Source organism: Chelmon rostratus, chromosome 23 (assembly GCF_017976325.1).
Source record: "Chelmon rostratus isolate fCheRos1 chromosome 23, fCheRos1.pri, whole genome shotgun sequence".
NCBI classification, from domain to species: Eukaryota; Metazoa; Chordata; class Actinopteri; order Chaetodontiformes; family Chaetodontidae; genus Chelmon; species Chelmon rostratus.
Genome location: NC_055680.1, coordinates 10,633,724 through 10,646,412, shown reverse-complemented (window position 1 = coordinate 10,646,412; position 12,689 = coordinate 10,633,724). Strand labels below are relative to the sequence as shown.

At 42.4% G+C, this 12,689-nt stretch overlaps 1 protein-coding gene across 3 annotated transcripts; it reads right to left on the bottom strand.

Annotated features, from left to right (window-relative positions):
• Positions 1 to 757: 757 nt before the first annotated feature.
• Positions 758 to 11,351, bottom strand: tnk1 (tyrosine kinase, non-receptor, 1). Of its 3 annotated transcripts, XM_041965374.1 has the most exons (15): positions 11,090 to 11,350; positions 8,944 to 9,030; positions 8,358 to 8,538; positions 7,627 to 7,685; positions 7,339 to 7,512; positions 6,219 to 6,371; positions 5,808 to 6,085; positions 5,584 to 5,710; positions 5,261 to 5,407; positions 5,001 to 5,095; positions 4,052 to 4,294; positions 3,550 to 3,614; positions 2,433 to 2,938; positions 2,234 to 2,329; positions 758 to 1,336 (listed from the first exon to the last, which is right to left on the bottom strand). In XM_041965374.1, exons 3-15 carry the CDS (start codon positions 8,518 to 8,520, stop codon positions 1,160 to 1,162), a joined length of 2,283 nt encoding a protein of 760 aa, XP_041821308.1. In that variant the 5' UTR covers positions 8,521 to 8,538; positions 8,944 to 9,030; positions 11,090 to 11,350; the 3' UTR covers positions 758 to 1,159. The 3 variants fall into 3 exon arrangements, with proteins under 3 accessions (XP_041821308.1, XP_041821307.1, XP_041821309.1); XM_041965373.1 differs by lacking the exon at positions 8,944 to 9,030; XM_041965375.1 differs by lacking the exon at positions 8,944 to 9,030 and having other exon boundaries at positions 1,174 to 1,336; positions 2,234 to 2,346; positions 11,090 to 11,351.
• Between the last annotated feature and the right edge of the window lie 1,338 nt (positions 11,352 to 12,689).

The following is a 12,689-nucleotide window of genomic DNA, read 5'->3' as shown; positions in this document are numbered from 1 at the left end:
AGTTAAATACATTCTCCACATCTACATTCTTTCTGAGGACAAACAGGTGCTCTAACACAACAAATTAAAGAGTTATATGGTCAGAAGAAAGCTCATCATTGTGGGTATTGCAAGTGCAAACAAGACATTTTTAATAACTATACAATGTTTTCAGTATTTAATACATTAAAAGAAACTAAATATTAAATAGACACACACACACATACTGTAATTTTTCCTTCATATCAATTTTCCCCAATGAGGGATCGATAAAGGACTATTTTATCTCATATCTTATTTTAAAGCCTACCGCCTACACTACCCACAATGCATCTTGGTTGTGAGATTTGGTTGTGATATCCTGGTAGCGGCTAATATAGCCTAGTTCCTCTAGCGCCTACAATATTGTCGGACTCAACGAAATAGATACCGGGCTCTGCAGAACCAGAGATATTGTCGTTTTTAAACTACAGATTCTACGTTCTATACAAAAACATGGTGCCGACATTGTCCACAATGCAGCTCAAACGTCAAAAGTTCGTCTGAGACTCGGCTGTGTTATGCTAATAGCGGCTAATTTTTCATACATGCATTGAGTTCCCCTTTCATTGACAAGTAAACTTTATGATTCATTTAAGCGATTTCTAATATTAAAACTAATTGGAATATGATTAAAAACGTAGGCACACTGCAAAGTTAAGTACTTTGACATAATTATATGAGGTGTCTGCTTCAGTATAAAATGGCTTTTAAAATCCAGTAAAGAGCAAAGCAAGTCTACTCAGAATAATTTAATAATGTACAGGCAGTCATCATGAATAAACTGCTCATATTATCACATGGCACTTCACCAGTAAGACCAGATCATCAATTTTATTTAACAATAATTTCTAATACAATATGTACAAATTCATTGCGATATAAAAACTATTTGCAAAAAAACACAACATGTTGCATAGTGTTTCATTAAAGATGTAAAAACAGTCGTCAGAAACATTTTTTGTGAAATTCTGTTTCTAAATATTTTTCCTTATGTACATTCAACCATCTTAATTTTTCTGTTTTCATATGCACTGGACCTCCCATCTCTTCCCATGGTGTGCCGGGCAGCATCCAGTGTCAATGTGAAGCAAGTGAAAAAGCTGCTGAAAAAGTCAACCATCCGTGTATTCAAAATCACTCAGACTCGTCTTTCTGTGCTAAGTGGAGGTCGCTCCCTCTCGCTGGTGCCGGACCTGTCGTCCCGCGACCATCGGATCAGGTAGCGGCTGGCCTGCTGCAGGTTCCACTGGTGCCTGGAAAGGATCCTGAGGCAGTCCTCTCTGGAGCAGAGGCTCAGGGAGTACAGCTGCTCCAGCTGAAAAGACACAAAACGAGGAGACGGGGATCAGAAGCAGCAATCAAACCACCTCGAGCATTTCTGGATGGTCAGACAAAACGAGAGACCAACGAAATTTCAGGTCAGAAAACTGCAGGTTATTTGCTTTCAGAGGGCTCAAACTTTCAGGGAAGTTGACCACTGTACACACCTCAAAGCAGGTGTTTCACATCAGTATTTAAATGCAGAACACTTGCTGTGATATAATTGTAGTGGGTCCTGTAGTGTACCACGCGTCAGTGTTCATTTTCCCTTCATTAAAGAATCACATACTCCAATTTTCTGAAAATTCAGTGTTGAATTACCTTTTAATGAGTGTTTTAAAGTGATTAAAGCAACAATAGGCCTATCTTGTATTCAGAAAAAAACACACTAATTAGTATGCATCATTACATTGGTCTACATTGGAAGATTGGTGCCTCTGTCACCCTCATGCCTTGTCCTGAATGCCTGTTCTTTCACTGTGGAACTTAGGTGGGTGGGTGCAATGTTCAACGAGAAGTGTGCTACCACTTACGGCACTACGGCACACACCACCAACTATGTCTGTAAAAGTGGATCACATTTTATGGAAAAAATAACTTCTGGTTTTCCCTCTGATGTCCTCCGGCTGCTCTGTCTCAACCCTCTGTGATTTACGGAGTTTCCTGATGGACAGATAGCTTTACTTGTTGCTAAAGTAGCTGCTAACTTTAGCTGCCCTTAGCTAGTTAGCTCAGTCAGCTGTGCTGTGCAGGTGTTTTACACTGCTAGCACAACAAAAAATACCAATTTTTGCATGATCTTAAATGCCTTTATGTGTCCTATGCCAATCACTAGCATCAGCGGCTGCTACATATAAAGGCAGGCACAGTGTTTGTCAGTTCATGGTCTCACCTTGAGTTGCTGTTCAGCTCGCACTGGGTTCCAGTCATTGCGTTGAAGTGCACCATGAACTTCTTCAGTGGTCGCTCCATGTACCGCCTCCATAACCTGAGAATAGGAGAGCGCTGAAGCTCGTATTTTAATCATCTGAACAAATTTTTCATTCAGAAAAAGAAAACAATAAATCAGAAATAATAAGTGAGTCTCTTACCTGTGAGATGAGACTGTCTCTGGTGTTCTGCACATGAGGCGACTTCTCTCGATCTCGGTTTCTCTCTCTCTCTCGATCTCGCTCTCTGTTGTCTGTGTAGTCATCCAGCTGCGGGGTTGAGCGTGCCATGTGAGTCATTTTGGCCAGGTTGGAGCCCCCAATGCCCTGCTGGGGTTGGTGTTGGGGTTGAGGTTGAGGTTGAGGCGGAGGTTGAGGCTGTGTCTGCCCCAGGCCCACCTGCGGAGGCCACGGGGTGCCTTGGACCGGGTAGATTGCGGGCCTCCTCTGGGATTTCGCATTCAAGCGTTTCAGGTTGGGAGGTGGCGGTCGCGGAGGAGGGATGATGCTGGCCTCGCTGAACCGGCGTGGGTCCTGCTGCATCACCACACTACGAGCTGCCATCGCAGGGGGCATGAGCTTGCCCTGCTGATCCACTCTGACCACCCCTACTGTGTGAGCCCGAGGCCGATGTCCGCTCACAACTGACTCCAGGCTCCGGGAAATACCTGAAGACACAGGAAGAGGCCTCTTTAATGAACAATGTAGAGTTAATATTACAGTTGTCTGTCAAGTGAAATGAGTGAGAGAAAAAAATTAAAGCCATGATGCAGCCTGCGCAATTTATTATGCATTGAACAGAAGTGGGATCCTATTTCAGAGTGTATGTAGGCACTATTACAGTAGCCTAATAACGCCACTAGGGGGCAGACTGGTCAACTGAACAAATGAGCAAGTTAGGAAGCGAATGAATGACTATTTTGAGTTACTTCCTGGATAAAATTAGTGTGTCAAATGTCAAACAATAGCGTAACAAACTGCAACAGATTTTAAACATTTTGAAATAGAATGTGTTAAGAAATAAACAGTTTTCTTGAGCCATATATGCAAACATTTTACAGCCAGAACAGACAGTGCAGAACCCTGTAGACTGCATGATAAATTTGGAGCAGTGAGAGTAGTGTAGCTGAAGAATGATCAAAAGCAGCCATTTTTATTTAGCCAAAATCTTATTACCAGAGCAAAAACGTTATACAATTCAAACTCCCAGGTGGCACAAAGCAAATCCTGGAGCTTTACTCACCACATTCTGCATCTGGTCTTATTTTCCAGTTCCTACCTGTCATTTTCTGCAGATTGGAGACCTCCTTCTCTCTGGCAGGGCTCGGCCTCCAGCTGCCACTGCTGCACAGGTCAGAAAAGTAAACACATGAGACACAAACACACCTGACAGCCTCGACTGACAAACTGCACGGACTGACAGAAGGTGAAAGTTCAGGGCTGCACTGCGTTAGTATTCTGCCATAAAAAAGTCAGCGAGATGGAAGTTCATATGGTTTTCAACGTGATATAGGAAGAATGAGTTAAAAAATGGCAAGCTTAGCTGGAAATAATTAACAGTCAAAAAGATGAAAAACAGTATATCACACCCTCATTTTCATCCCTGCAGATAAGCAACCAAACCTATAGTAGTCTGTGTCAGGATACTTTCGTTCAGCCTCAGTAGAGTTTGACAGCAGACAAGACTTAACCACCATACAGGCAGAGATTATAATAAAGGAATGAAATACACTAAAGAGCCTAAATAAGAAGGAGAGGAATGAATGAGTAGGATGACTGACTCGTCCAGGCTCTCAGGTGTCCCCCAGCAGCGCTCAGGTTTAATGTCTCCATGGCTGGTGTGGTGCAGACTGCCCTTCACCGGGGCTGAGATGTAAGTGGAGCTGGGAGCAGGGTTGGGCCCGGAGTTGCCAGCAAGTGCAGCTGTGACGGTCGGAGGGAGTGACGGCACAGTGAGGCTCGCGGGAAACCAGCCGACCTCCAGCGTGCTGTGGTTCTGTCCCCTCCACTCACACAGCTCCAGTCTGCACAGAGAGGACGAACAGTTAAGAGCCAAAGAGACGTTTAACTAAAGTCATAAAGTCACTGAATTGGCTGTTAAGTCTGAAATAACTACCTGTAAAGTTAGCTTACATTAGCCACCATAAGCTAACCCCCTAACCCTAAATGACACCTGAACCAGCTACAGAAGACTATAAGAGCTCTGAAAAGCTAGTCAGTGGAGCTTTGAGCTTAGACTTATACTGTACCCAATGGTCAAGAATGAACTTCTTGAATAAAAAAAAACAAGCAAACTATATTATCAATAGTTTCAATAATAAAATGCAAATTATTAATAATTTGGATGGAAACCTTTGAGTCATAGATGAGCCTATACCACAGTGGGCCTATTTTATGTTGATTTCTATGGATTTGGGTGTATTTTTTGCTACTGGATGCAACTCTTATGTTTTCTGTACATGTGTTGACATTAAAAATGTGCTATAAGAAAACAAATATCACCTATACCATGGATGTATTACGCAAAGAAAACACTGAAGACAGAGTCATAGCTGCTGGACTTATTCAAGAAACAAAGCAAAATGTGTTTGAGGACTCTGTGAGATGGAGCTGGAATGCCCTTTTGAGTGAGGCTGTTTTAAACCCCTGTTTCATCTTAACAAAGGCCCATTGTAGTGGGGAAAGTTTTTCCTTTACTCTTTCAGCTCCGCCCTCCTTTCTCTCACCCACCCATGGTCTATGACGGTCACAAGGTCGTTGGCCACAAGTGTAAGTTTTCTGGGTTCAGCAAAGTCTCTTGTTGCCTGCACCTCCATTGGTTTAGCCTGCAAATGCAGACAGAGGTAAGAAAAGTAGTGCAGAGATTTACGTAAAAATCATGCATTTCTGCTGCATTTTAACCGAATGTTTCTTCTTACAAGGCTTGATCAATAATTTCTCCTCTGATTTCATCACCAGAGACATTAAAAGCTTCACGTTACGTTGCGCACCTCTACCACCATTGTGGTGAGCTGGGCGAAAGTAGGTCTTTCGACAGGATTGCAGGCCCAGCACTTCCTCATGACTGCATACAGCTCTTGGGGACAATCCGGCGGTTTCTCCAGACGCTCGCCCTCCCGCTCTACACGCCACAAAATCTGGATTTAAGAGAGTGAATGTCAGGGATATTAAAATTCTGAGTCACAGAGCATAATTGCAAAAGTAAATGGCATCAGGGCGGGGATGCATTCCAAACAGGGAAGACAAATATTGGCATGGATACAAACACAGCAAGCATCGCGTGAATGTTCACATGTAGCTGACAAGCGTGTACCTGTCTGCCTGACAGACCGAACCAGGGCTCCTCACAGTAGGTGAACATCTCCCACAGGGTGACACCAAACATCCACACGTCTGAGGAATGGGAGAAGGAGCCGACACGAAGACTCTCTGGAGCACACCTGGAGGAGGAACAGGTAGATGGGCCACAAGGAGTAATTAGTGACAGTATAAGTCTTATTTCATCCTTCACCTGTGAATTGTCCCACTGGCCCTCACCATGCAAACGGGATCCTTCTGTGTGCTGACATGACATAGTGGTCCGTGTCTTGCCTCAGGCCTCTCATCAGGCCAAAGTCCCCAATCTTCACCATCTCCCTGGATGCCAGCAGGACGTTTCTTGCAGCCAGGTCCCTGTGGATAAATCTCTTGGTCTCAAGGTAATCCATGCCCGCCACGATCTGGGTAGCAAAGAGCCAGAGGCGGGCCAGAGGGTACTCATACTGACGCGAGCGCAGGGTGTCGTATAGTGAGCCCAGGGGGGCCAGCTCTGTTACCTAGAAGACGGAAAAACAGGTTATTGTGTATTCCAGCTCCTAAACACATCTTAGTTTGAACAGATCTTGATATCACCCTCAGTTAACTCCTCCTGCCTATGTTCGAACATCAAAAGACAACAACACATCTTACCATTTTGAGGGGCTGTGTGAGCACCACACCATAAAGTCGGATAATGTTGGGGTGGTCCAATGACTGCATGGTGGTCACCTCTTGGAGGAAGTCTGTCAGTGTGTCCATCTGCCTGGACGTGCTGTTCCTTAGTGACTTTACTGCAACAGGCAACTGAAATAAGAGACAGAGGCTCAATCCCAATCCTGTAGTGTCCAATAATGAATAATGATAAATCCAATAATGGATTTTTGGGCCCTTTGGCAGCAGTAGAAGCAAGATGGAAACCCAACATTGACATATTATTGCCTTAAAAAGTTGATAAGGCGCAAATAGTGGTCTATTTACATATTCAACAGAAATGGAGAAACATTGATTCTGTATGCATACGCACTCATGTTACTGATCACCTGATAAGTTCAATATTCACTCTGGTTTTTGCTTAGTTTTGGTCTCCTCCAACTCAGGAGTAAATATCTGGCACTTTAGCTGCTAAATGCTCCGCTATGTTCACCGGCTAGTTGCTAACTTTTTCTGCTTGCTGTTTGGTGTTGAGTGGGTGATGTACTCTGGGTTTATTAGAGCTCTGTAGAGCTCAGAGAACATGCAAAGTCAGGTGATAAGTGAAAAGTGACCCCTCTAACATATACAGTTATTTGATCTAGTGTTAATATAAATTGAAAGGTATGGCTATGAAGGGGCATCCTTGAAAGGCTCAGTCGTTCACAAGCAAGGATGAGGCGAGGTTCACCACTCTCTGAAAAACTGCGGGGGCAAAAAGTCCAGCAGTTTGAGAACAATGCTTCTCAACACATAATTGCAAGTAATTTAGGGATTTCACCATGTGCAATCCATGATATCATCAAAAGAGTCAGAGAATCCGGAAAAATCTCTGCACGTAACCAGCTAGGCCAAAAACCAACATCGAAAGCCTGTGACCTTCAATCCCTTGGGCAGCACTGCATTAAAAACCAACATGATTGTATAAAGGATATATCTACAGGGGCTCAGGAACACTGCAGAAAACCACTGCTGTTCACAGTTCACAGATGCTGCATCTACAAATGCAAGTTAAGACTCGACCATGCAAAGTGAAAGTCAAATATCAACAATACCCAGAAATGTACAAAATGTCTCTTACCACTCTCCCCGTGGGTGTGTGCCACTCTCCCTTCCTCACCACCCCAAAGGACCCGGAGCCCAGCTTCTCTCCCAGGATCAGCTCACTGTCCTGGATCAGAGAAGGCAGAGCCCGGCTACTGCTCTCCTGAGCCTGAGCCGGCTCCCCCGCATCCAGACCTCGGCCGCTTGGTGCCTGTGAACATCAGTAAATGAATAAAAGGTGTGTTACTGAGCCTGATTACATGTAATTCATGCAAAATAGATACAAGCTCAACAACAAGGTGGATGTAGGCTACATGTTTCAGACCTTGGGCATGCGTGATTTCGTCTTGTAGCGTTTCAGAGCCTCCCACAATCTTCTTTGCGCTGGAAGAAACAGTCACTTAATTATATCCGACATTTCAAAATCCCGGTTTTATCACAGCCTTTAAATCAGCACAATGTTTCTATTTCTGTCATTATTTCACTAAAATTGTATTTCAGGGGTCTTCATAAAAAAGATTCATTTCATGGTTTGAGGTATTACTGCATCAAACAAGATATCACTGCACACAGTGGAACGACTTTGAGTGATATGCATGTTCATGTCTCCGCTCTGTGGTCTTTACTCTGTTAAATGTCTGTTAGATCAAACGAGAGCTGCAACAATTAGTCAGTTAGTCAGTTAGTCAATTAGTCAGTTAACTGATTCTGAAAGCAATCCTTAGTTGCAGTCCTACATTGAAACATTGTTTTTCATGGTGAAACAAAGTGAATTAATATAATTTGGACATATGAGTATGATTAATGTGTGTAAGAAAATAGTACTCTCTATTTGTAAAGAGTGCCTTAAATGAACATGTTAGTCTGTGATAATGCAGCACAAATGGACCATTAATCCAACAACGCTGTAAATCCAAAGGTTGATTGGACACAGTTTACAGACAAACAGACAATGCTAAACCTTCCTCTCAGACAGGAAATCCTCCCTTTCTGAGAGGACAGGTATGCATTGACTTCTCGCCGGCGTGGATGATCAAAGGAGACGATCAGGCTCACCAGGTTTGCTGATTCCTATCTGCTCCAGGTCGGCCTCCTTGACGTAGGTGAAGTGCTCGATGCGGGTGATGTTGAGGCCATCTCTGACGCGCAGGTAGAACTTCTCCAACTGGACCTCGGCCAGGAGTTGGTACAGCCACTGAGTGTCCTGGTCCATCACCATGACCCAGCTGACCTGCCTCTGGGGTCAAAGGTGATAAGACAGTGTGAGGGTTTTTTGCACCTTGTACTTCGAAATCCCTTACATTAAATCCCCTCAAATCTTTTGTTTTTGGTCACTGAAACTAAACTAATAAACAGAAACTGGGCACTCAACTGTGCTTTCCTCATCTCATTAAAGAGCCTGTTTAACAGTAACTTTGCTCTCACTTGGGCCTTGTTAGTTTACCACGGACACCTAACAAAAAGCCCTCGGTGTAAGACGCCAGAGGGTGATTGTTCATCTTGTAGCTAAGTGCCAACTTTTAATAAGGTGTTTGTCGGTCTCACACAACTAAGTGAACGCCTGCTGATCACATTTGCTCTTGTAAAATATCAAAAGAACCGCTTTTTATAACCAAGAGAACATGAAGGTGGTGTCACTTGCATATGCTCGCAGCTCCAAACAGGCCGTTAGCTACCCAAAGGAGAGTCAAATCAGACGAGGAAAATGGTGAAAGACGACAGAAGAAGCCTAGAAGAGGAGGCACACAAACAGGAAGAGGTGGATGAGGGGACAGGGAACATAAAGAGACAAAGAAGATTTACTTTTCCTCAGAGGCATTAATAAGCAGAGTGCAGTATCAGTCCAGTATCAGTGCTGTTCACTGGGTTGTGACTCATTTTGAACCTCGAGAGGCAACAATCCTGCAGGGAGTCCTGAAGCAATGTGAAAAACTGAGAGGTGGAAACATTATCTTGTCAGAGGGGCACCAGTCAGACAGGATTCTGCTCAGACAGTAGTTATCTAACTGCTTAAGTCACGCTGTGTGTTGACATTGAAACAGCTCTTTGAAGGCTGATTGGGGCGTCTGCTTTCCAGTTTCTTTTTATATTTTTAATGTTGACTGTTAAGCAATTATAGCATCCTGAGCCATAAGTGCAATAACAAGGGCGATTAAGTTTGCTTAGCTTCCTTATTGCTTTAAAACGAAAAGTTAAAACGCAGCATATTCCTATACTATAGCCTTTGTTGGCTGTAGTCTCTGGTGCCGGCTCTTAATGTTACTCTAGGGTTGTACAACCATAAATCACCTGTTTATCAGTGCACCAAGCCCAGCGGCAGGTATGAGTCAGGGAACATTCCCCTGTCAGCTACCCTGGGAAAAAAAATAAACATCTACGCTAAACAACCAGCACTGCTGCATTGTCTGCAGTGATCTGCCTGCTCATTCTTACACCTAACTGATGACGAAAAAGCCAGTTAAGCGCATGAGGGTACTAGCCTGGACTTGCATTCACTTCCAGGGACAACTCCCAATTAATTTGCACCCAACTTGAGTGAGTGCGAGACAAATTCTCTTCAGGCCAAATTCAAATTCAAAAGGAGAGCACTCACATACGGTCAACAAAGAGAGCACTGTGATCATTCCCTCTATGTACAGAGTGATGAATCTTTAACCTGCACAGCTACTGAGAAAATCCTCTCATCCTGATGGCATGTGTGACCAAGTGTCAAAATATTTAATTGATAGCTGAATGTGGCTGAAAAGTCACTGGTTAAACTAACCGGACCTTTATCTTAGAAGCCATTATCTGCAACTTCAAATGGCCAGCAGCACTGTTTATACACTCGTGCTGCAGAGCACGTGTTTACGTTGGTGACGCCTGCTTTCTCCGGCTGAGCCCAAGTCCAACAAATCAAGATCAATCCACATTGGCACACTTGACACGCTCACTTTTCCATATCTGACAAAGACTCACGTGCAGAGAAAAGTGCATAACTTCTAATATTAGATCACACTAATGCTCTGATCTGTTATCAAAGACGTGAAAGGTGCGCCTCTCAAAAAAATTGCCCAAGATGCTGTGCATTTTTCCAAGAGCACAGTCAAGAGCAGTGTTTGAAGAAGTATTCTGACCTTTTGCTGAAATCACAATAGCAATACTACAATGTAAACTACTCCCTGCAGCTATTATCATCACTTTATGCAGCAGCCCCTCTCAGTGTTATGTTATTCTATGTTATATTACTGGATTATTACCATTGGTGGGTTACTGTGGAAGCAGCATTTTCATATTGAAGATCTATGATCCACTTTACAAACTGTAGGCTAGTTCAGTCTATAATAATAATAAAGTTTATTAACTGACTACTTGTTTATGTATATGAAAACTGAAAACTAACTCAAAACTGTAGCTGTCTGATAAATGTAAGGGGTAAAAAGTACAATATTTCCCTCAGAGAGTATTGAAGTAGCAAAATGTAACCTCAAATGAAGTACAACTTCCTTAAAACTGTATTTAAGTACAGTACTTGAGGAAGGACTTAGTATGTACTTGTACTGGTTACTCCAGATATCTGCCATTAATATTTATTGTCAATTATATTGTAAAAGGACATTTTATATAACAATAGAGCCAAAAGCCCTTTACATATGATCTTATGGCAATTTTTATAAACAATGTAAGAAGAATAAAAAAAGTTTGCTCCTTTTTTCATTAGGAACTTAATGAAAAGGGATTATTTCATGAAACTTTCAGGTATTTGCCCATGGATCCGCTCACAGACAGGTACGAGGTCTGGTCCTTACCGTTAATCAGAATAACTCCGGTGGTTGACAGCTCGCTCTTAACCGCACACGCCCGAAAAGTGATCCATGTTGGCAGTGAAAGCTCCAGCGACGTCGAAAGTGGCTTTTTCCAGAAATCACAGATCTTCTCTGAATCCTAAACTCACTTTAAATAAGTCACGATCTGATGGCTGAGCAAAGACTATAAACAAAGACGAAGCCTGTACTTTGTGTTACGTATGTCGGTGATCCAGAATAAGCGTGTTTGAGATCCACCTGTGTGTTTTCGGCTCTTATCTCCGCCTCTTTCCAGTTTCTCAACTGACCACACCCCTACCTGACTGTGTTTTTCACCTGACTTTCCAGGGCTGCACTAATATCCAGACAATAGGAAGCTACCTGTACAGGTAGTAACGTGAATAAGTCATCAGCACAGAATAACAAATGTAGGTCACTAATGGTCAGTAATCTGTTGGAAATGTGGTTTAACCGGACAGTGTAATAAACACATACATTAGATGCATAGTTTTACGCATACATTTTACTGAGTCATTAACTGGATTTAGTTAATAAACTAACCCTAACCCATTTTCGTAGGTAAACCTTGCTGGAACAGCTTTTGCTTGCTGTACTTAGCTAAAACTAAATGCTAATTTAATGTGTGCTCCTCATGTATCTGGCTAAAACTAAATGCTATTTTAATCTGTGCTCCTAGTGTATCTGGCTAAAACTAAATGCTAATTTAATGTGTGCTCCTATCTGGCTAAAACTAAATGCTATTTTAATGTGTGCTCCTAGTGTATCTGGCTAAAACTAAATGCTAATTTAATGTGTGCTCCTAGTGTACCTAGCTAAAAGTAAATGCTAGTTTATATGGAACACCTAATGCACCTAATTCTATTTTATTGGGTGTACCCAGCGAAAGCTAAAGCTAAAGCTAAGTGCTAGTTCATATGGTTGGACTATGGCAAGTGTGCCTTGCCAAAACTTAATGCTAGTTTAATTCGTGCACCTACTGTACCTAGCTAAAGCTATATGCTAGTTTATTGGGTACACCCACTAACTAAAGTTAGTTTGTTGGGTACACAAGGCTAACTGTTTTAGCTAGATGCACCTGATAAAGTGTTAGCTTTATTTTTAATGTTACTAAATACAACAACTCTGCAATAAATGCTCCATTGTTCCCAGTTCAGTATTCCGATAACTCACATTAACCCTCCTGTTGTGTTCAGGTCAAAACCCCAACACTAACCCTAACCAGACCACATATGTAGAACTGAATAGCAGTGGACCCTTTGTCATGTTCCCAAAATGTGCCATATAAATAAGCATAGGACCCTGGAAACGTAGAAATAACTACTGTAAGGCTGTAGTGTTTAGTTTTTGTTTTAAACAGTTTTTGTCTTAATTTGAGTTTTGATCATTTTGGAGGCTGTATTGCTGTAATGCTGTTGAATTCTTTTTTAAAATGTCCTATATCAATGAAAGTAGAAAATAATCACATAAAATGCAACAAATTAAACAATACCACAAATGCCAGCCTCTAAAATGATCATAAAGTTGAATCAACTCATCTGTAAAACAGATTCAACAAAATCTGGTAGCATTTATTGCAGGACTG